Source organism: Apostichopus japonicus, chromosome 14, assembly GCF_037975245.1.
Source record: "Apostichopus japonicus isolate 1M-3 chromosome 14, ASM3797524v1, whole genome shotgun sequence".
In the NCBI taxonomy this organism is placed as follows: Eukaryota; Metazoa; Echinodermata; class Holothuroidea; order Aspidochirotida; family Stichopodidae; genus Apostichopus; species Apostichopus japonicus.
The window spans coordinates 11,408,971-11,434,359 of NC_092574.1; the positions used below are offsets into that span (position 1 = coordinate 11,408,971).

General features: G+C 37.0%; 2 protein-coding genes and 1 long non-coding RNA gene across 9 annotated transcripts in view; 1 reads left to right on the plus strand and 2 right to left on the minus strand.

The window, feature by feature from the left end:
• The window catches only part of LOC139980248 (arylsulfatase-like), a 128,382-nt gene that overhangs the window by 58,541 nt on the left and 44,452 nt on the right, over positions 1-25,389 (minus strand). The window lies entirely within an intron of this gene.
• LOC139979601 (threonine aspartase 1-like) lies at positions 472-10,969 on the minus strand. Of its 6 annotated transcripts, none has more exons than XM_071990563.1 (12): positions 10,829-10,969; positions 9,665-9,732; positions 9,368-9,436; positions 8,643-8,763; positions 7,804-7,888; positions 6,608-6,634; positions 6,252-6,360; positions 5,577-5,702; positions 4,454-4,652; positions 3,751-3,896; positions 2,182-2,380; positions 472-1,179 (listed from the first exon to the last, which is right to left on the minus strand). In XM_071990563.1, the coding sequence occupies exons 1-11, from the start codon at positions 10,851-10,853 to the stop codon at positions 2,276-2,278; spliced, it is 1,080 nt and encodes a 359-aa protein (XP_071846664.1). In that variant the 5' UTR covers positions 10,854-10,969; the 3' UTR covers positions 472-1,179; positions 2,182-2,275. The 6 variants fall into 6 exon arrangements, with proteins under 6 accessions (XP_071846664.1, XP_071846665.1, XP_071846663.1 ...); XM_071990564.1 differs by lacking the exon at positions 6,608-6,634 and adding an exon at positions 6,733-6,759 and having other exon boundaries at positions 5,577-5,699; XM_071990562.1 differs by lacking the exon at positions 6,608-6,634 and adding an exon at positions 6,733-6,759.
• LOC139980260 (uncharacterized) overlaps positions 17,410-25,389 on the plus strand; it is a 122,784-nt gene continuing 114,804 nt past the window's right edge. Inside the window, exons 1-2 of one of the 2 annotated variants that reach the window (XR_011797485.1) lie at positions 17,410-18,403; positions 20,009-20,354. This is a non-coding gene — a long non-coding RNA (uncharacterized lncRNA). The remainder of the gene's footprint in view (positions 18,404-20,008; positions 20,355-25,389) is intronic. The other variant, XR_011797486.1, reaches the window with a different exon arrangement.

Sequence of the window (25,389 nt, forward strand, 5' to 3'; positions counted from 1 at the left end):
CAAATTAAAATCATTTATGTTATTCCCAGAGGTGGCTTTGGAATATGAAGGTAATAAATTTGAAGCCCGGGAATCTGTTGTGATTGTTTTATTCAAAGAACTGATCTTGAATCAGAGCTGGAATCATGTATTCATTGTATAAGTGTCAATATTAAATTATGTATGTGTGTATGATGAGCTACTCAAATGGAGTACTACTAACTGTGCACAGACTGAGAGAGGTGATTGATTGAGAGAACTGGAATTGTACTTGGTAACATTGGAAGATTGAGATTTTTCGGTCATGTAGCAAGACTCCAGGAGGACGCCCCAGCAGAGGTTGCTTTAAGAGAAGCATTGAGACATACTGCTAAACCAGTAGGAAGGCCTGTGACTACCTTGCTTGGAAAAATAAAGTCGCAATTTAAGGACGTTAACATTAACAATTTCAAGGAAGCAATAAACCTTGCACAAGATCGTGATACGTGGCGGAGGTTAATCACTGAGCATGTCGGATAGACTAGACTCAACTTACTACTACTACTAACATTGTTTTGCTAGTAATATACAATAAATTAAAGTTGGACATAAAAGAAATTAAAATTAGCTATTATCCTTCAAAGATTTTACAGCCATTGGAGTATGTAAAGCTCATAACATTGATCTTAATAGCTAACAGTTTGGCAAGTAGTGTGCGATTTGAATGTTTTTCTGGAACATTTAATACTTGTTACAAAATATCAAGCGTGTGAAAATTAAACATTCGTATACATGTAAATGAACAAGAAAATTATATTTTACTCAAAGTTTTTATGGAATTGTCTTGTTTATTTTTTTCTATTGTATGTAGTATTATATGATTTTAAAGCCAAAAGAGCAGTAAACCAGAGAAAAAAACACAAAAGGTTCAAAATAGTGTAAGATTTGAAGATAAAGTCAGAATAATCTACCTTGTGACTTAAATTAGGGCTTACAATAATCTCTCCCTGCATAAAATATTTAATTTGTTTCTCTAAGATTTTTATCATAAATTTCTCAAAAAGTACCAATAATGAGGAAGACAATATTGCTGGGTTGTAACCTTGTAGCATTCAGTAGCTTCTTCCATTGGAAACACCTCACAGTTCCTCTCGCTGCCATTCTCAGCTTCAGAGTCAAGATGTTATCTTTCTGATGTTAGAACAGATGATACATCTGCAGCTATAGCAAGAAATCAAAAGAGATCAAACTGAATCAAGACTTGGGTAAGGGAAGGAGGGGAATTGGGTATTGTAAATACAACAATCAATGCTATCCACAGCCTATCCAAAAGGTGATAAAATTGGAGCCTTATTTAAGTCATGAACATATGTAAGTTTTTGCAAATTATTTGACGATGACCATACCTCCTATCAGCAAACGATTCAAACAAAGAACCCCTGACAGAGCCTGACATAACCATGTTTTAGTTGTGCAATACATGAAGCAATGTTTGATCCTGTCCCCTGACATAGCCTGACATAACCATGTTTTAGATGTGTGATACATGAAGCAATGTTTGATCCTGTCCCCTGACATAACCATGTTTTAGTTGTGTAATATATGAAGCAATGTTTGATCCTGTCCCCCTGACATAGTAGTGTTTTAGTTGTGTAATACATGAAGCAATGTTTCAATATTTGATCCTGTACCCCTGAAAACAGTGTTTAGTTGTGTAATACATGAAGCAATGTGTAATCCAGTACAGACAGTTTTTGAGAAGTTACTGCCTGCCTGTTAACACAACTGTTTTGTTATAAAGCTTCACCACATTGATTGTTTGACCTTGCTGACCTTTAATATTGATCAACACGAAAAACAACTTATAGTCCCAATTCCGACACAAGTTTTCACTTACCAGTTGTTTTTGTCGCCATAAACCACTGACATTGTATATTACCAGTTCACTCCCATATCCCTTACAGAGAATAATAAATTAAGTATTGCATTTAAAGACTGTAAAAATTGTATGTAAAATTGGGCAAATTCCTTGCAAGTTCAAAGATACAGCTGTTTTTTTGTACACTGGAACCATTGTAGTTGAATAGTCTTCAGCATTATTGTAAATAAAAATTATTCCCTAACGTGCAAAACCTAAATTACAACTTTTCCATACTTAGATTTACATTTTCCAGTAGTCTTCAACCCAACGATTAACGTTTCAAGGAACAATTTCCCACGTACCACTTTCTGGATTTTTCCCTGCCAAAGTTTTTCGGGTATCATCAATGTCAACAATCCTCAGTCTCTTAGTTTCCTCATCCCACAGAAGCATCTCTCAAGGATCTGAACATTTCCGCTTTTTCCTCAAATTGATCATTTCTCCTTGGACGGTCACAGATGTACCAACCTTCTTCTCATCATTGCACCTTGACACCAAAACCTGCAGATTTGAAATTAAAGTGACCCAAATTATATGGTCCATTTTGTTTAATGTCCTTCTTCAAAGGATTTACTAACTTTTAAAGAAAACCTATGTGATAAATATTCCACACTGCTAGTTTGAAACCCCAATCTTAATATCTTGAACCTAGCCCAAGATAAGGTTGATTGAAGGTAACCTTATTTTAACTGGTAAAAAAACTGCAACTACTCAAGGAAGTTGTGTCATTGTAGGGGGGTCTGTCATATCGACTGGCTAAGTGGGTAAGTACTCTGTACTTATAACAGAAAATCCTTTTGAGCCCAACAACTCAATTCCGCCATCCTTACATGGAAAACCGTGGATGGTCAGGCAGAGCGTTGTGCTTAAAATTATTGCTGATCAAGATTTTCCCAGTTTAAATTCCTATCGGCTTCAGCCAGGAATAGGGAACATGAAGTGGTCTCCCTACTGACAGTTGGCGATTTTGCAGTGCTTTACAACTAAACCCGCAATTTTAACAAATGTGAGCAACCATATGGTAACAAATTGGCATGTAACATAAACAAGCTGCCGAGGTTTACGACAAACAGTAGTTGTCTGCACTGATCAGTCAGTTAGTTGAGTCTTCACGACAATCCAAAACTAACTTGCGACGGTTAAGCTGAGTCCGTTGGGGATTAGTCGTGCACTGTACTGCAGGCTTAAGGTTCTCATCATTAAAAGGAACCTTATCTTTTAAATATAAACAAAACGACAATAATATTTCTCGTTGTGTTCAAACAATGAAATTATCAGGTAAAGGTTTTATGATTTACAGATAAGGATGTTGGTATCAATGTCAATGATTACCTCAAGCTTATTATTATAACCCTAACCCCCCTATCGCAAGCCAGTCCTAGTGATGTTAACACTAGATCAGGCAAATCTAAAGAGATACTCTGATGGAAACTTATCTCTAACATAAAATTATTCCATTTGTTAGTTGAAAACTTGACCTTAAGTCTCTTGTCCCTATGAAACATGAGAATCATGTCATTGATTGAGTGGAACCTTTTTCTAGCCGGCTTAATCTTCCCTCACCCCCAGGAAGTTGATCATAGTAGATGGTTTGCACGCTGCAGGGCAAATTTTTAAGGATTTTTTTTCTGGTTGTCCCTTGGACAACCAGGTCTTACTTCTTGGTCATCTGAAAAGGCAAAGTTGGTTGTCCAAGAGAACAAAGCAAAATATTTCAGAATGACTACTATGTTCTCTGTAGTCACTACTGTAGTCACTACTATTTTCACTGTAGATGTGTAGGTTTGATGAATAGTACACCAGCTTTGAGAGAAGTTACAAACAATCAATATATTATTAGAAGGTTAAAATGCTAAAAGAAATACTTCTACCTTTGCCTTTGTGTGTTGTCTTGTTTGATAGGCGACAATAAAACTGGGAGTCGTGTGAGCGAGAGACAACTCAATCACATCTTGATCGCACTTCAAAATGACGGCGCCTCCAAGTTTTTCTGGTACGTCAGACAGGAACGGTGATTCTAAATCAAGACAAAGTCAACAGGAATCTTAAAACCTTCTACTGAGCTAGAGTCAATAGTTTGGAACTATTTTTGGGCTACTGTACCGTACTTTTCATTCAAACTTCATTGTCTTTGATTAATCTGTGTGGACGGCCTTGCCATCATCTAGTAGTTAGATACTTATCCACAAGGGATGCATCATTTTAATTGTTTTGAGAAATTTTCGGTTCATGGATTTGTGACTCAGCAATTATGACAGACTGAGGACTCTACATTCATCTGGAATGAACTTTGACACTTTATTCATTATAGTAAAGTATCATCAAAATCTACCCATTCTCAAGTCAAAATTTCATGGTTAGCTCCAATGGCTTCCAGGGAAGGGAAAAAAACAATTCAAATTAAAATCACTTTTATAGAACGGCAGGATGTTAGACGTCATATACTGGCTCAATTAGCATCCAAACATTCCCTGTTTAATAGTCCAGTGGGTACTGACTGAATACACTCTTTGAAAACACTACCCTACTCCTACATCAGATGAGAAACCAAATTTACAGAGTTGTATAATTTACCAAGAAATTGATCTCTGAAGACATTGACAATGGCCTCTGATTGGTTCTCGGCTGTTGCCATGGTATCGCAGCATTGTTTGGCCAGAGAGACCCTCATCAGATCTTCTCCACATCCTGATGTACTGGCTGCCACTGTGCAACTCTCATCAGCAGAGTTGCAGTAAGTCTGAGCCCAACAACCACATGCAAAACAAGCTGCCTACAGATGTGGAGAGAGCAGACAAGACCAAGCTAAATTTAACATAACGGCAGTTACTGTACCCACAAATAAAACAAGTATGTGGTCATTTGTAACATATCAATGAAAAAACAGCAATAAGGTTTTACTGCAGTGTTGACTGCCTGCAATGGTCCTTCACTGCCAAATGACATCAGTTCCCGTAATTATTCCATTATTTCCAAAGTTTTGTTAGTTTAACACTTGTTCTTTTAACTTAAAACACAAATACCATGTAATGATGAAATGAACCCCATTTGTCTATTTAAAGATGGTGACATTTAGAGTTATCTTTGTGACCTGAAGTCTTGAGTGCTAGACTATACAGTCCAGCCACTTCAACCACTGGTGCCTCAAAGGAATGTTACTTACACTAATGGAAGTTTAATAAAAATATATGTTGTATGACTAAAGCCATCCTTCAAGTCATTTACCACAGTACAAACACATTGCTTGCAAAGCAAAAGAAAATCCACAGAAAATGTACCAATAATTCTCAGGTCTGCAACAACAACCATGATGATGCAGATATTGTCCATCTACTTCTACAACTAGTCTTTAATACATAAAAGTTCCCCCAATTAAATACCAATAAAAATTAACATCTAAGCCAAATTTTGAAAAAACATAATTCACAAAGCATATATTGGTATTCTTGTCTATATTAGAGTGAATTGTTTTTACTACTATACTGCAAGACCAGATTAATTAGAATCTGGGAGATTTTATTCCATGTCATGTCCTAAAAACATTAAATGAAATAGTTGTATTCAATAGTCTTATGACAGACTTATCACTGAATGTGAAGTGGGAGAAATGGAAAGACTTACTATATATATTTAAGAAACTCAAAACATATTTATTAAATAAATGAATGCCTAAAGATGGGCAAGAAAAGAGACTAACATGCCCAACTCGACCAGAGGCCTTCAATAGAATTCCTCCGCTAGAAACTGCACTGGCAGCATTGCCCTGTGAATCGACACAGACTGCTCCCACAGTGTCAAGGGCTGCCTCCTGAGAACTTCTCTGCTGTATACAGAGCAAGAACAAAAATACATCACTACATCTTGTAGAAGAATGTTTAATTGTAATAACCAGTCATTTTACTTTCCAAAAGAAACACATCAGTAGAAGATCAGAAGCACACTAACACTTTGCCTCCTTTAAACTGTAACTTTGAACTTGCCTCATTTAAACATTTACACTTAAAATATTTTACTGAATTCTTCCGAGTTTTATCATATGCGACAATTGCAGTATCACGTTGGTGTAAAAACAGGCCTGAACGCAAATCAATATGCGTGTATCCTTCCTCTTCAACTAAAATGTTGTTAGAGAAAAAATACTTCAGGTGGTAAGGAAGACAGGAAAAGGAGGTTTATTTACTGTAGGGTTTGATTAGTGCAGAACTGTATTCACTGCAAGAAGAGCAATTTCATGTACTCTGGGGCATGTTACATAAAGATATCATCTTGAGTTAGATCTTAAAATCCGTCATCCTATGATTGGTTGTTAGCTAAAATCTATCATTACATTGTGATACATGTAAATTGCAATTAAACTTGAATACTTTTATACCTCTCTGGCTTGAGTTAACAATTTCAGAGATTTCTTGCGCTCTTTGATGGCTTCCTCTGTGATCAACTGACTAGGGTGCACCTCCATCATCCCACGCTCGACGGCCCACCTACACACTCCGGGTCCCACTAATAGACTATCGAGATTGGAGAACAAATCAGTATATAATTATAAACTAACAAAATCATCAACAGAGTAGGGTGCACCTCCATCATACCACGCTCGACGGCCCACCTAGACACTCCAGGTCTCAAAGACTATCGAGATTGGAGAACAAAAGTCAGTATATAATTATAAAATAACAATATCATCAACAGAGTAGGGTGCACTCCATCATACCACGCTAGACGGTCCACCTAGACACTCCAGGTCCCGCTAATAGACTATCAAAATTGGAGAACAAATCAGTATATAATTATAAACTAACAAAATCATCAACAGAGTAGGGTGCACCTCCATCATCCCACGCTCGATGGCCCACCTAGACACTCCGGGTCCCGCTAATAGACTATCGAAATTGGAGAACAAATCAGTATATATAATTATAAACTAACAAAATCATTGTTCTGATCGTAGAATATTTGTTTTTATATTATTTTGGTTCTTTCCTTTTCGTACATATGATCAAAACCTTGCATCTTTTTCATGATCAAGCCAGTGTACAGTATGTACCCCAGTAGGCATTTTTAAAAATACAGCCGTTTGCTCATGTATACAACTCAGAAAATCTAGTATCATCCCACAGAAAAGTACTTACAAGCACATACCAAGTCATTCCTTAGTCTATGCTAGCACACAACTTGAAGTACAGTACATATGCTTAACAAGTCAACAGAGAAACCTGAAATACCTTCCATATTTCTAACAATAACACATTGCCTCAGTGCAGTTTGTGCCCCACTCTCTATTGCCAAGATCAGATGCTGTTTGATTTGTGAAAAGTGATTAGATTGTCAGCCAGCCACAATTTGTCCAAAATATGTATCAAATATTCAATTTTCCAGATACTGTGCAGGACCCCTTGGCTTGTCCAAAAGTACAGCTCACAAAAATGACTGATAAATATTTTTAATACTGAGGCAAAGTTTAAAAGATGTTATAAGCCTTGTAAACTACAGTTCACTGTATGTACCAAGAGGGAAACAAACTGACATGTACTGTACATTACTGTTGAAATCTCCAGAATATTACCAAGATGTGTGTATACATTCCTGGTTAACTTGCATATCAGTTGAACTATTAATGTATTTTCTGTCAGGTCTGACAGTCTCAAAACAGGACTTTTTACTAGCAGATATGGAAGTGCAGAACTGCAGTTAATCCACAATATTTAGTGTTACTAAGTTATTAACCCAATTTAATTAAGTTGAACAGCTGGCAACAACATCATGAACACACAGGTCTGTAGTTCCCAATTGTTTGCCAGGCGTCTTCATTGATTCTTTGAGTTGCAGCATATTACACTATACAAACTTTTTAAATGAAACATTTGTTAAGTAATTTACACCTCTTTACACCTTAATAGTGTACGTGTATGTTAAGAGTGTAATACCAAGGATTTTTCTTTCCTCTTAGCTTCGGTTCCGCCTTCTGTTCATCTAACATCATCTTAGCTACCTGGATAGGATTCCTAACACCTGGAAAAAAGTGAGATGCAAATAAATATAGAGTTCAGAATCTCTAGTCATAGTTCTGTATATTCTAAACCAAACTAAAACAAAAAAATCAGGATACTGAAATGCCTACATATTGTCTGCTTGCCAAAATATTCAAATATTGGTAGAACATCATTTGGCTTAAATTGATTTTTTCTTCTTCCTTTTGTCTTGTGTGCTTTATATTATAATTACATTTGGATAAACGAGAGAAAATGGTGACAAACAGTAAACCTCCTCTTGGGAATGACACTTACATGTTTGTTTTGTTTTTTATAGGTTTTGGTCTGTTTTATAGTCTTCAAGTGTTTTTAGATTTTTGTGTTCGAACTTTCGTTTATGTGTTTTCTAGACTTTTTATTCCTTTGATTTCTCTGTCTTTTTTTTTTATACTTTTTTTTTTAGGTTTTGTAAAGCACCTAGAGGCCTTTTGTTATTTGGCACTATATTAATAACCTATTTATTATTATTATTATTACATGTAAGACTGAAATACGGAAGTTGTGTGATATAACTGGTTGTGGTTAGCATTGAGGACTTGGGTGTGTACAAATGATCTAAAGGTACGAACAGAGGAATAACGTTCCTAAGAAAACCAGGAAGCTTAGCTAACAGACTATTTGTAAAAGACAAATGTCGGAGGGACCACAAGAATATCATAACCACTTTTCATTGACATAAAAGTACTAAAAAAATGAATTTAAATTATTCCATTATTATTGGAATAGAACCCTACCAGCTGCTGCCCCAACTCCAGCAAATTTCAAGCTTCTTGCCTCCATCAGACCTGCGTCACACTCCACTGATCCGTCTGTGGTTAGATTAGACCCAGTTCCAGCATTGGTCAGTGGACTGTCCTTTCAGGGAGGAAAGAAAAAGGTATATACTGTAATGAAACAATAACAGGCAAAACTTATTTCTTACACCGTACCTGATCATTTTGGTATTTTTAGCAAGAAAGGTTGCATCACATTGCAATCAAATTATGACTAGCACCAATACTGTAAGTCTGTAACTAAATTAATGAAGTGCAAATTTTGGATATAGTCTTATATCTAGTGTGTCAGGACATGGGTTTTAAGTAACAGAAAAGAATAGAAATATTGTGATATATACCTGTGAATATATTTCCAGGATGGCAGTCAACACAGTTCTTTTATGTTATATTATGTTAGTAGTACAGTACTGTAAGGGGCCACACAACAGCTTTAAGTAAGCACATACATTTGTGTGCACTTCATTTTGAGTTGGGTTCATTATGTACTTTGCATCACTTCAACCAAGCCATGTGAATTCACACTCTATTGGACAACTCAATCTAACAAACTTGTTACACGTATCTGGCTACTCCTACAGTAATTTGAGATTTACTATCCCCTTACAGTATCTTGTAAATATACATGTATTGTTTTTTTCACTCCTCAGACGTCCTTCTTGACACCCCCCCCCCCACTCACTCACCTCCAAGACTGTAACTGTAGCTGTAACTGCTGCAACTGAATCATTGGTTTCTTCAAGCACTTTCATTCCCTGTATGAACCAACACAAAATAAAACTGATACATGCAAAGTGGTTGAAATATTGAACACTGCAATACAAACCTTATCTTATACTTGCATATAACTGGATGATTTGAAGTTTTGGATCCTCCCACACATTTTGGGTAATAGATTTAGAAGTTCCGTTTCCTTGCTATCAAGGAAAAAGACTGCACAACATTAAATGGTAACAATTGAAAATTGGTCAGATCTTTCTTACCTCTTTGCATGCCTTCAAACACAGTTCCTTGTAAACATGAAGTTTCTTAGCAGAATGATAGCCAGCACCTTTGTAGAAATACAAAGAAACTTGCATTGTTCAACCATGAAATCAAAATAAGCTTTAAAGACTTGTTAGAGTACACTGTGCACATTCAAATAGAGACTTGTGTACTGGTAAAGATAGCAGACTGATCTTATCACGTTTGATGTTGAATATTCAAAGACAACATATATATGAAACTAGATTAACAGTAGATTTTAGATGATTGAAACATTGACGGGAAGTTAATTGTCTGAACTGTGATGATCAATTTCCCTGTTTGAAGCAGGCCTATGTGACTTTTTATGGACTAATATTTTGCTAAAGGCCGTGGCTATTCTTACGACTAGTTGTAACAATTATTTATAAACTATTCTTACGACTTTGGCGAATTCAAGGGCAGTTAAGTAAATAAAGCAACTGCGCATAAAGTTGGGGTAACCCTAAACACTAACTTTAGAACCCTTACCTTAACTGGAAATTATTGTTACTCCAAGTCGTAAAAATAGTACTCCTAGTCGTAAAAATAGCCATGTTAAAGCAACTGCCCATGCGTATTTATAAATTATTTTTACAACTAGTCGAAAGAACTTTGTTTGCTAAACGATCTAACACATCACGAAGTGTGTCATTCGGGTAGCTATTCCCCTATCCACCATCTCACTCAAGCCTCAAGTGTGTTGGGTTCACATCTCAGCTTATTATAATATATTGACCATCTAGTCATGTGACATATTTTGTTCCGAAATTAAATTATAACTTGTAATCCCTGGGAAGTGAAAGGAAAACTCCTGACTAAATACTAGGTCTTCAGCATTTTAAGTGTCAGAACACTACTGTAGCTTAGCCTTGGCCCTATTGTTAATTAACTTAAAACATAACTTAATCTAACACAATAGGAAGTGTGTCATTTGCAAAGGTAACTATTCTCCTATGCACCAACTCATTCAAGCCTCAAGTATAGTATACACAACTCAGCTTATTATTATACATACTGGTAGTGGTATCTAGGCCTGTTGTATATTTTAATAGCCTAACGTAGTAACGTTAAGGCCTCGTAATAGTAATATAAAGTTACTACTAGCCATAACAGAATTTGAACTAGAAAACAGAAATACCTACCGAGATGAACGCAAACACAATCCATCCTTTTTCTTTGTGGTACTTTCCCACAGCTGAAAGACCTCCCTAAAACGCTGGTTAGTTTGAAAATTCCGCCGTGGACTCACAGAACTTGTGTAAATTTCTGTGGTCCGTGTAAGTGTAAATACTGCCATCCTTTTTAGCATATGGAACGCCAAATAAACTGTGTCCCTTTGATGAAGCCACTGTCTTTGGATATCTTCATTACAGCACTATTTTAATTTTAGATTAAGTGAAATTAAATTGATCGTTTCCAATATCGTACACTTATTTCGCATAATTTGTAGACCTGTAAGTAATACGAACTATGCAGACCTCTCACAAGAGCCACTGAATTAATTATAAAACTATAATACTTAAGAAAATGATTGCTGCATTTGTAACTTTAACATTCTCTGAACGCAAATATAATAAAGCATAACATATTTTGTTAGATTCTTGCATTTTTAATATCTCGAGAAAGTCATTTGACTATTGGTTTAAAGGATAACTCTTTTTCAAATGAAACATTAAATAGTTATCCTCGAGCCACGAAAAACTTCTACAATAACACCGCAACTTCACAGCGAATGTAGTGGATTACAGAAGATCCAAATCCGAGTCCAGAAACTGGACTCGAGTAGTAAAGCCCTTGTACAGGTTCGATGATTTATTTCACAGTAATTGGTCACAGCTTCGTATTGTCTTCGTAAGACAGGCTCTATAGAGGGTCCGAATGTATTATTTCTAGCAATACTGAGGTTAGATTTGGAGTTGTCTCTCTCTATGACATAACAACAATACATTTCAAGCTATAATAATAATAATAATAACAGAGATTTATAATGCGCACGTATCCACCCTACAGGGTGGTCAAGGCGCTGATTATTACCCCTGGTCATTGGTAACTTGTCACACCCACACACCAAAGTGTGCACAATTCAATCAATCTCTCCTGGGGCACCACAGTGCACCACAGCCACGTGTCCCCCGGGGGACTTCCCATAGGGTGCAGCCACAAACCGGCGCACGCAACTATAATTACAAGTTACCTCGCAGGTCCCCATGGGTGAAGAGAGGCAATGGAGATAAAGCGCCTTGCCCAAGGACACAACGCAATGATCTGGCCAGGGCTCGAACCTGTAATCCTTAGATCACAAGTCCACTGCCTTAACCACTTGACCACAACGCCCTCCTAATTTGTCTTTCTATGATAAATATACGGCTGTTACCTAATTAGAACAAACGTGTTATCCTTCTATCCATGCAATAGACCACATAAGCTTGCCCCATTCACCGCTTTTGACAGACCCAAAAAACAAAACGGAAACTTTGTACATCTTGTGGAGTATTTTTCACGAAGAAACCCTAGAGGACCTATGGGGCCCTCTTGACCTTGAGACAATGGGCCTTAGCAACTCCGGTCGCTTTGGTCCTCGCCTCATCTTCTTATCGGGTAATCCGGCACTGATAATAAGCCTGTAATACCCTCACGGCAGACACACACACGTATAGAGGAATGACCTCGATTTGCACAAATATTATTTTGAATCCTGGCAGTCATCAGGACTGTTGTGATCATTAATAAATGATTAAGACTGATATTTACAAATCTTTGGGACCAAAAAATAGTCAGATTTATATGTTAGTATTTTGTTATGGTAAAGACCAGTAAACACAGTCTAGTAAAGCAGGGGCGTCAATCCGATTTGAAACGTGGGGGGGGGGGGGACGGAACCGATTCGAGCATTCCGGCCGTAAGTACTATCTAAGCGGAGCGCCACCATCAGTTGGCGCGCAGCGCACAAGAAAATTTTCCTTCTGGCAGACCCCTCAGATTGCAGGAAACGGCTTTTCCCGTGCATTATGGCAGAAAGCAACACCCCTAAAATTGATAAAAATTTCCGGCATTTTTTTTATTTTGGGAAATATTCTCGAAGGAAGTGATCGCCATTTTACCAAGTTTACCAATTCCTCGTCTAAGTTTACCAACTAAGTTTACCAATAAGTTTACCAATAAGTAACCAACTAAGTTTACCAATTCCTCGTCTCCCAGAAGCGCCCAACATTTAAGATATCGAAACATTTTCGTGTTGGCTGATCCATGATCACTGCCTATCAAGGGCGGCGGAAGCACTTTTAATCTGGGGGGCACCGACATCAAAGGGCACTTTGCAGCAATTCGATTGGACTGATGCAGCCTTATATTTAGTACCCTTTACAACTCTTCTTGTATTATCTTATTTGTGTACACACATCACTCCATCAACGCCCCCCCCCCTCTCAAGGAAAATATGCATACTAGCACTGCAATATCCAATGTGCAAATTGGGAAACAAGGAACAAGTTTTCTTTTGAGACAAAATGAGGCGAAATCATGCTAATTGCTAATGTAGGAATCTTCCGAATTAGAGTTTATTTCTTGTTAATATCTTAACAAATTTGTTTCATTCGAAATAGCTTTGAGTTTGACCCACAGAAATTCACTAAGAGTCAGAGGCGTAGCCAGGAGTTGCAAAGTTGTATGCACGACTATCTGAGCGGAGCGCCACCATCGGTTGGCGCAGAGCGTAGTAGAAAATTTTTGGTTTTACAAACCCCTCAGATGGCCGGAAAAAGGCCCTTCCCGAGTGTTCATTCTGGTTCCCTGGCCTCTTGCTAACTTGAGACACCTCAATTTTTATGTAGAAAATGGGTACATTTTTAACCTGGGGAAAAGTGGGGGCACGTGCCCCCTGTGCCCCCCGGTTCCGCCGCCCTTGCCGCCCATGCCCGTGAGAAGTGGTGACTGGGTGAAGAAACAGCCATGCCGTTTGAAAACATGGGCAGAAAAAGTGAAAGTAGCGAAACCTAAGGTAAAACGCGCGATAACGAAGTGATTATTTTCCAGGTTAATTGAAACTGTATCAAACGCGAGCTTAGGACAAACATGTTCAAAGGTAATGGCATTACTAATCCCGATATGTCGTCTTTGAGGTGTGTGGAAAATCCGCAACGACCATCAAAGAGCAATTGAATATTTAGTCTACTTTTCGATTTCGAAAACACTTTTTTTTTAAATTATGACAAAATTTTATGACACCTTTGATTTTTTTTTTTTGGGGGGGGGGGCCTGTGCCCCCCGGGCCCCAATGGGCACGACGCCACTGACCCCAGGGCCTCAGATATAGGCCCATTGCAGGGGTGGGCAACCTTTTGAATGAATGGGCCAGATTTTAGGAGTGAAAGATTGACAGGGCCGCACCTAACCAACGGCCTGCTGCTGATTTCAAACCTTTGATTCCGAGGACGTTCAAGCAATAGGTGTGTGTACTTAAACCATAATGTCAATACAGTCCTGTTGATAATTAATGGTGATAATAGACCAACCTGACAGCATCATAAGTGCAGATAAATTCTAAGCAGCTAGCTCGTTTTTGGTGATGATGCAAAATAGATTGATTTTTTTCTTTTTCTTGAGACATCTCACGGGCCGGAAAAAATCACTGGCGGGACGCATGTGGCCCGCAGGTTGCCCACCCCTGGTCTATAGGAACGATGTCCCAAAATTTCCCCGGACATATAGGCGAAGGAAGCTATCCGCCGCGACTGCATGTGAGTTTCTCGACTTTCTGTCCTGGGAGTCATACCACAAAATGGTGCATTTCCTCATACGCCATTATTAATAATTTAAATAACTAACTAATAAGGCACAGCCCATATCCGAGTTCGTATAGCGAGCTTAGCGCAAATTTGTCGCCAGCATGTTAAACCAGGTTGCTAGGTCTACGAGAATACATGAAATTTGAAAACAAGGATAGCAAGACAAACAACTTTTATTATGTTTTCAGGACCTCACACATGCGCATGTATCGTCAGACTTAGAATAGGTCCCATGCATGTGAGTGGTGGCTAAAGTGATGAAGGCATGAAAATAAATCAGTGGTTGTTCGTTGGAGTCCTCAAGCAAGTTACCTCGGTGGCTAGGTGGATTTGCATCTGGTTATCGGGTGAATTCTGGTCGGAGCGTACTATGTAACCATCATGTACCCAGGGACGTAGCTAAGGCCTGATGATTGGGGGGGGGGGGGGGTGACGTGGCTGAAAATCGGTTTTGAAGCCAGAAAATTCCAACTGCTGCTTTGTACCCCCCTCCCTCCTACTCGTCAACGATACGGTCAGTGTCAGTCAGAAAACCCAATCTTTCGCGACTGCACTTCTGTTACGAACTTGTTGCGATACATTTGTACCCACTGGCACTCATTTCAAAAACTTATTGCCCCCCCCCCACCAATACGGAAGGGTAATAAGACGGAAAATGATTGTATGCTATTTGCATGCGATGTAAAAACCGATGCATGCCTGTATGATATGCACATTTTGTAGAGGCAAACGTGCATTCTGAGATATGTTTAGCCTAGCCTATTATAAGGCCGATAATTTGCTCGAGTACTGTAAAAAGGTTATGATGCGCGCGTAGCGCGCGAAAAATTTTGGTTATATTTTTCGAGCAAGTCGTTACAACCCCCCCCCCCCCCACACAAAACAAATTGGGCTCCTACGCCTATGATGGTAGTTTTATTAGGCATTTTTTGGTAGTATTCAAAATCATAAGAAGTTTTGTACGGTGGAGTATAAGAATCGCGAGAAACAATTTCCCAAAGTGGCAAGGAAAACGTGGTAAATATGACAGGTTAAAGGTCAATTTTGACCGAAATTTTAAAAAATTTTTACATGAAAAGGCCTAGATAAACTTAATGCGACAGTCGGAAATTCCGACTGTCGCACTCCAATTTTCCAACTAGCGTCAGTTTTACCATGGCTTGGGGGTGAGACACACCCACACCCCCTCTAACGACGTCCCTGCGCGGTGAATATGGAACACGATCACATGGTTCAGCCTCTGTTGAGTCATGGTGCTCCGTAGCCTTGTCTTCAAACGCCTCAAAGCACTAAAAGATCTCTCGGCTTCCGTCGAACTGGCGGAGGAGACGAGGAGCAACCGCAAGAGAGCTTCGACTTCACCAAACATACCCCGTACCACTGGATTCATCAACTTGAATATTTGTCTATACCCTTCAACTGACGACGAATGGAACTGGCCTCGAAATAAAGGCAGACTAAGCTTAAGATTGTTGGAGAGCTCAGGGTACCAACTCACGAGATCTGGGTGGAATTCTCCATTCAGCAACATTGAGTGATATTCGAGGATATGAATCCTAAGATGTGTAAGCCGTAACCAAATAGAGCCACGACACTACTCTTTTTCCAAATGTGTGGGGGGGACATTTGATATTGTTTCCCATATCCATCGAAATGTGGGGGGGACGTGTCCCCCCGTCCCCCCTGGATTGACGCCCATGTAGTAAAGCATTTGCATGAATGACAAAGAAAAAACAAATTTGACTTTGAGGAAGGCTACTCCAGATTTGTTCAAATGATAAATCTTAACCGTTCTCTTTTTAAATGGAAAAAAATATCCACATATAAAAACATAAGCCAATATACTGGTATGAATTATGAGACTATACACGATTATAAATACGAAACTGGCTTAAGCGTCACACTTAGTGTAAGATAGTGCATACAGTGCACCTGTTTGTCCTAATGACGTCATTGTGAAGAAATCCGAAATTTCTTCGTCATCCAACGGAGAGAGAAATCAGAGGTAAACTAAAATAATTTGTGTGTTCCGCGTATGTATATTCTTCAATATAATTCAGTGAAGTGTGTTGTCTGCTTCCCAAACATGACCTAATAGCCACCAAAATGTCTTCTGAAATCCATTTCTCTGAAAGGGGAAAAAAACATATATATATACGGGAATTGTTCTATTCTAGATTAACCGCATCCGAAAGTTTCAATTTAACTTTCCTTAAGTTCTTAACCGATCTCGATAGATTTAATAAATATATTTGACTGGTTCCCATTAAATTTTCGAAGTAAGAAATTTCACATGAGAAATGTGTGACGTCAACATACAGGTACTGTCGGTTCACAGTCATATCTTTACCATAACTCGCGGTTATCTGTCGTGACGTCAGAGGCATATACAACTAAAAAAAAATCTGATCAAATGTTTGTATGTAAGATTACTCTATTCAAATCTGTGCCAGAATATCAGAATTGTATATAACTTGATCGTTATGAAACGAGATGAATAAAGTGTACCGGGATATTCATAATGGTACGGGAATGTTAGTTTGTTTCCCGTTCACAATTTATTCGTGTATAATACAAAATTACCAATATAAAAACTAATTCATTCAAACAATCTTGTTTTAGTTTTTTTTTGTCCTCTTTTCCTTGAAGCAGAACTTTGGTATTCGTTCAGTCTTAGGCATAATGCATTTCATTCAAACTGTTATACAAGGATTTTCTCTTTTTGTTTTTGTTTTTCAGTGGACGGATTAACTGAGCGCATATATACAGTATCAGACAGAGGTAAGAATACCTCCTGGATTCAGATAATCACAATGTCTTCACCAACGTGTGCGTTCATCATCTATTCATCAAAGTATGCATGAATTTAACTGCTACATTGTTATTTAAATTAACAGCTATACTCCCCATACGGAAAAGATAAAACACGTGCAGGCCTGTCTGTGTACACCGTATGTCGGCTTTCAGTGAATAACCTTTATATGCAGACGTTAACTTCACCACTTACCTTCAATGGGACAATAGGGTTGAGTGTGGAACAAGTTGTTTGTTACACAGAATCTATTTTGGGGTTACTTTTCTTAAATAGAAACTTCATTTGCACACTTCGGAATGGTTTTTCTCCACAGTTTTGGTACTGGATTATCTCATGTTACTACCAATATAATTTATGGACAAATGTTCGTTACCGCGGTTTCCAGTATAGAACAATATTAATATAACCGGAAACATTATTGCGTTTATTCCACATGAACATGCTGTTGGAGAATCGTCTTGTATAAATAAGTCAATGCGAACAATTCTAACTCGTGTAACGATATGGAATTTTGGAACTAAATTCAGGATTTTCGGAACTAAATTCAGGATTTTCGGAACTAATTACAGGATTTTTGGATCTACATTCAGGATTTTCGGAACAACATTCATGATTTTCGGAACTACATTCAGGATTTTCGAACAAAATTCATGATTTTCGGAACTAAATGCAGGATTTTCGGAACTAAACTCAGGAATTTTTGAACTAAATTCAGGAATTTCGGAACTAAATTCAGGATTTTCGGAACTAATTACAGGATTTTTGGAACTAAATTCAGGGTTTTCGGAACTAAATTCAGGATTTTCGGAACTAATTACAGGATTTTTGGATCTACATTCAGGATTTTCGGAACAACATGCAGGATTTTCGGAACTACATTCAGGATTTTCGGACAAAATTCAGGATTTTCGGAACTAAATGCAGGATTTTCGGAACTAAACTCAGGAATTTTTGAACTAAATTCAGGAATTTCGGAACTAAATTCAGGATTTTGGGAACTAAATACATGATATTCTTGCGTTCTCGGAGTGGTTGAAAATTCATAACGAAACCTGCGTAGATCAATGAGCTGCTTAAGGCAACCCTTTGTCCAGATAAGGAGGCTCCCTGCCCAGTTTGTAAGTATATTGTTTTTACAAGTTAGATTAGGCCTAGTCTGTTTCGTATATGTCTTCTAAAGTTATTCAATGATAAATCTAGTATCTTAGTGATGCAAGCTACAAAACAGATAGCCTATTCATAATAAGTGCACTTTAAAAGTATTCTAACCACATATATTCATAGTTATAACTATTGATGTAACACACACATCAGGGCTGAAATTTTACGGTCGTCCGATTGTCCGAGACGACTAAAAATTCTTTTGGACAACCAAAATCGCATTAGAGGTTGTCCGACGGACGACTAAATTATTTGTGGAAATCTTTAAATTGCTTGCGTCCAGCGGACACAAACTTTTTGTTGTTGTTGAGAAACAAACCCCAAGTACACTCTCACAACTAGGTCAACGGAAAACATAACAAAACACATTTTTGATTGAACATCTTTCATTATTTCTTTTCATAAAACCACAAACTTGTTCTGACAAGAATCAAAAGTTCTCCCACTCCTACAGATCATTGAATTTGTTTGAAAATAAATATATCATAACAATCAACCGCAAGGTACAGGGTTAACAACAATCCATTACGGAGATTTTCATGCTAAAAATAGACAATGATGCGTTACCAAATTTCCCTTGATGTGATTGGCTAATAGTCCCTCCCGATCGTCTGGAAACATTCTTGCATTTGCAGTGCTCAATGAACACGAAGTAAGTTGTTTAAGAACAATTAATGCAACGCTATATACTTTCCCCTGTGCAGAGATAATTAAGTTATGGCTATCGTAAATTATGTGTGCACTCAAATATCATAACGTTAGGCCTTGTTGTCTCATATTTTTACGTACATTTTGACAACAATCACTGATGGTGGTACGAAGATGCACTTAAATTGTTTCTGAGACTATCACGTAATATTGTAATCATTGTTTGATCAGAAAACGTTATGAGTTGAGACAATCTATGAATTTTGTGGGAAGCGAAACAATCCCTGATTCTGAAAAGGATAATTCATCTCACAGTATGTTTCTTCTCTCTGCATTAAGAGTTGCTAATTTAAAATGCGCATTCATACCACAGTAGTTTCTGTTGCAAATTTGTTCGCGGTCCAATTGACCATGTGCTTCAGTAAATTTTATTTTGATGCAACATTCGTACAACATTCATACATAAATACGATGTATGTTACAAAATATTTAACAGTGTGTTAGTTATAAATGTTAAAGATTGTTTAGACATCCCTTCAAACCGTGGAATAAGACGGAATAAGAATGTTTTTTCCACATTCTGGGGCCAATATACCTTGTTATGTAAATTACAAAATTTAATTTGGTCTTTTTTTCCCATTTTTATTCGGACAACCATTTTTTTTCCGGACAACCAAATTTTGAGTGTAGGTTGTCCGACGGACAAGTTAAAATTTTCTGAAAAATCAGGCCTGCACATATATTAATAATAGATAAGCTAATGTCAGTTGTCTCAGTCACATATATTCATAGATAGGCTAAAATAACGTGTTTCTTATGTATTTTAAGCCACTGATATTCATCGACACATCTGTTATGGAATGGGTGTAAGCCACAGATATTCATAGATAAATATGTCTCGTATGTATTTGCAGAATTTTCGGATCAAAACACAGGATTCTCTTGCGTTCTCGGAAGCTGGATGGATTCATAAAGGAACCTGCGTATATCAATAAACTGCTTATGCATGACAACCCTCTGCCCGAATAAGGAGGCTCTCTGCCCATGCGCCATACCGAACACAAACAATCAAACGGCGCCATTTGAATTCCCAAGTTGCCATGGCTACTTTCAAGGGATATCTTTATTTCCAATCTATGTTGTGTCGGATTCTATTTGTCAATCGTGGTGATCGACTGGTCTTTTACCTCGTCCTTGGTAAGTATCTAGGGACAGTAAGGGGACCGAGGGGAGGAAGGGAACAGATGAAGAAGAAAAACCGTGAGTACACTTTTACTATACTAAATGTTCCGGATCGTCTTACTAACACTGGAAGAAGTCGCACTCAAAAAATTCAATTAACTACATTGAGACCGCATTTGAGACCTATTTAAAAAATTTATTCAACGGATACGAAACAAAGCTAATGAATTACAAATTCCAACGTAATTATAAATACCTATTTGTAATTCCAACCAACTACGTATGGGCAATATAAACCATATGTTCTATCGATAACAAAAAAAGTGTGCTTAAAACGTATTTAAACTTATTTAAACAATTTTTAAGTATATAACTAATTACAAATGTGAAATTAAACAAATGTAATCAATGCAAAAAGTGCTTTATTTACTTAATTCAATTTCCATTACAAATCATCATAATCTATCTCGCGGATAAGTGGATCAACTTAAGCCAGCGATTGTAAGACATCTGACATTTCGTTCTCCTTTAAGTTAGCGCACTAAAAGTGTTTTATGTTTTCGGTGTTAGCCGCTGCCCAGCGAGGTCAGTTGGCCAGTTCGTTAAAAGTAAGTTAACTGTTCTATACGTTTATGCAAGTCCGAGAATTAATATAGTCCTACCATTATCATCATTCTGTAAGTCTTGTAAGTAACATGATTGCACGACAAGTTCTGTAACTCTTTTCGTGGAAATTTGGTTCATTGGTTGGGACATCACTCGGGAGTGGGCGTAGAATATGAGGGAACATTTTGACTGCCTGCTCTTGTTTATTTCACTAAGGTTGCACGAGCCTCAGTGTTACACTAAGTCACAATAATGTACCCCCCCCCTGTGGTAAAGGCATTAAAATAGCAAATCATTTCGAGTAACTGCGAGTGAATATAGTTCCAGATCTTCTAGACCACTGAGTCTTCTCTTGATTATATGAAATAGAAGAAATATGTATGTGATTTTAGCCAAATAACAGATCAAGAGCTTTACTTTGGTTACATCTTTGGGGGAAGATGGGAGGAGTATGACTGAGTTCAGGGGGGGGGGGGGGGGAGTAAGTGAAGTGTCAAGAACAGTGAGCTCTCAGATAATATGATGAAATGTGGCCGAAGAGTCGCGTTTATCCGACATCCCCGTGACTGAAGTATATTTGAGGGCGTTGTGGTCAAGGCAGTGGACTTGTGAGTCCTGGCCTGGTCATTGCGTTGTGTCTTTGGGCGAGGCGCTTTATCTCCATTGCCTCTCTTCACCCAGGTGTATACGTGGGGACTTGCGAGGTAACTTGTAAATATAGTGCGCCGGTTTGTGGCTGCACCCTATGAGAAGCCCCCGGGGGACACGCGGCTGTGGTGCACTGTGGTGCCCTAGGAGAGATTGAATGAATTGTGCACTTTGGTGTGTAGGTGGGACAAGTTACTAATGACCAGGGTTAAGCTGTAAAGTCGTGGGAGAGGGCCTCGGCCCTGAACAAGACTGTAAACCTAAATAATAGTAATAATAAATAATATATTTCAGTAAATTATGAATGTATTTGCTTCATGATTGTTGTTGGTATCATACCAAATATGTTTAATAAGCTGTAATTGTCCAATGCAAACGAATTACATTTATATAACCATTCAGGAAGCTCAGCAAAGAAAACAATTCAAACTTTAAATGTAGGGAAACAAGCTTTTATTGAACCAACTTGTACAAATTGAACTATAAGTATATCAGTGAACCAATATAAGTTAAAATCAATGCATGAATGAACAAATTAAAGCAGTAAGTAAATGCTGCAATGAAATATTAAGCATAAGAATGATGCAGAAAGTATTCCTTAGAGAAACTATAAACCTGCTCGAATTTGAAAGGTTACAATACACTTCTCCAACATAATAATATTCAGTTGGACTGAAATAACTACACATGTGGTGAAAATGATAAATTTCTCCTTAACTAGGAGCCCCTTTCTATACTCATGCATGTATTAGTTTCAAACGTTCTACGGATGACTTCATTGAATCAGCTTGGAGAAAGCAATAATTTTTAATTGACTACGGGAAAACCGTGGATCATGATTTCTACACACACATGATTTTTCTAGACATAACTATTTCAACAGATTTTAATTCTTGTAGCATACAACTAGACAGGAAGTATTATGGTCTGTAAAAGAGCATATGCCCTGACAGCTATTAAGAAATTAAAACACTGTTGCACCACTATTGCAGCCTGATGAAAATAACGAGGTCACGGTCCAGCTTCCTTCACACTACTAATACACATAGTTTTACAGTAGGATTTAAATGATGTCAGGACTCAGTTGCATGTACATGTACACACCCACACAAATGTATGCCAGCGAAAAACAAGTTATATTTGGATAATATTCACGGAAGATCAGCTAACTTAAATTTAGGAAAATATAATAAACTGAAGAGAGTTTTTGTTCAAATTTCTTATGTACATATCTCTTTGAAAATATGAATGCATCAATAAATATATTAAAGAAATGATTTATTAAGCGTAATAAAGACCGAATATCCATACTTTGATAAACTATTAAGCCTACAAAGATTTAAAATGGATGCAATATCTCCATCATGGCAACGTACTGTTGCTGAAATTACTACAGATGTGGTAAAATCATGAAATCCTCCTGGACTAAAAACCCAATCAATTCAATTTAGGGATTTTGTTAGTTCATATACCAGACAAGTGGTAAACTGGTTTCAATTGATTGGGAAAACCATGGAAGGGTTCATGACTTTATTTACGTGTTTTTAATAACATGAACACACTCTAATTATATTAATAAATATGTTAAAGAAATGATTTATTAAGCGTAAATAAGACCAAATATCCATACTTTGATAAACTATTAAGCCTACAAAGATTTAAAATGGATGCAATAAATATCTCCATCATGGCAACGTACTGTTGCTGAAATTACTACAGATGTGGTAAAATCATGAAATCCTCCTGGACTAAAAACCCAATCAATTCAATTTAGGGATTTTGTTAGTTCATATACCAGACAAGTGGTAAGCTGGTTTCAATTGATTGGGAAAACCATGGAAGGGTTCATGACTTTATTTTTGTGTTTTTAATAACATGAACACACTCTATTTATATTAATAAATATATTAAAGAAATGATTTATTCAGCGTAAATAAGACCAAATATCCATACTTTGATAAACTATTAAGCCTTCAAAGATTTAAAGTGGATGCAATAAATATCTCCATCATGGCAACGTACTGTTGTCGAAATTACTACAGATGTGGTAAAATCATGAAATCCTCCTGGACTAAAAACCCAATCAATTCAATTTAGGGATTTTGTTAGTTCATATACCAGACAAGTGGTAAGCTGGTTTCAATTGATTGGGAAAACCATGGAAGGGTTCATGACTTTATTTACATGTTTTTAATAACATGAACACACTCTAATTATATTAATAAATATGTTAAAGAAATGATTTATTAAGCGTAAATAAGACCAAATATCCATACTTTGATAAACTATTAAGCCTACAAAGATTGAAAATGGATGCAATAAATATCTCCATCATGGCAACGTACTGTTGCTGAAATTACTACAGATGTGGTAAAATCATGAAATCCTCCTGGACTAAAAACCCAATCAATTCAATTTAGGGATTTTGTTAGTTCATATACCAGACAAGTGGTAAACTGGTTTCAATTGATTGGGAAAACCATGGAAGGGTTCATGACTTTATTTTTGTGTTTTTAATAACATGAACACACTCTATTTATATTAATAAATATATTAAAGAAATGATTTATTCAGCGTAAATAAGACCAAATATCCATACTTTGATAAACTATTAAGCCTTCAAAGATTTAAAGTGGATGCAATAAATATCTCCATCATGGCAACGTACTGTTGTCGAAATTACTACAGATGTGGTAAAATCATGAAAACCTCCTGGACTAAAAACCCAATCAATTCAATTTAGGGATTTTGTTAGTTCATATACCAGACAAGTGGTAAGCTGGTTTCAATTGATTGGGAAAACCATGGAAGGGTTCATGACTTTATTTACGTGTTTTTAATAACATGAACACACTCTATTTATATTAATAAATATATTAAAGAAATGATTTATTCAGCGTAAATAAGACCAAATATCCATACTTTGATAAACTATTAGGCCTGCAAAGATTTAAAATGGATGCAATAAATATCTCCATCATGGCAACGTACTGTTGCTGAAATTACTACAGATGTGGTAAAATCATGAAATCCTCTTGGACTAAAAACCCAATCAATTCAATTTAGGGATTTTGTTAGTTCATATACCAGACAAGTGGTAAACTGGTTTCAATTGATTGGGAAAACCATGGAAGGGTTCATGACTTTATGTTCGTGTTTTTAATAACATGAACACACTCTAATTATATTAATAAATATGTTAAAGAAATGATTTATTCAGCGTAAATAAGACCAAATATCCATACTTTGATAAACTATTTAAGCCTACAAAGATTTAAAATGGATGCAATAAATATCTCCATCATGGCAACGTACTGTTGCTGAAATTACTACAGATGTGGTAAAATCATGAAATCCTCCTGGACTAAAAACCCAATCAATTCAATTTAGGGATTTTGTTAGTTCATATACCAGACAAGTGGTAAACTGGTTTCAATTGATTGGGAAAACCATGGAAGGGTTCATGACTTTATTTACGTGTTTTTAATAACATGAACACACTCTAATTATATTAATAAATATATTAAAGAAATGATTTATTCAGCGTAAAAAAAGACCGAATATCCATACTTTGATAAACTATTAAGCCTACAAAGATTTAAAGTGGATGCAATAAATATCTCCATCATGGCAACGTACTGTTGCTGAAATTACTACAGATGTGGTAAAATCATGAAATCCTCCTGGACTAAAAACCCAATCAATTCAATTTAGGGATTTTGTTAGTTCATATACCAGACAAGTGGTAAACTGGTTTCAATTGATTGGGAAAACCATGGAATTGTTCATGACTTTATTTACATGTTTTTAATAACATGAACACACTCTAATTATATTAATAAATATATTAAAGAAATGA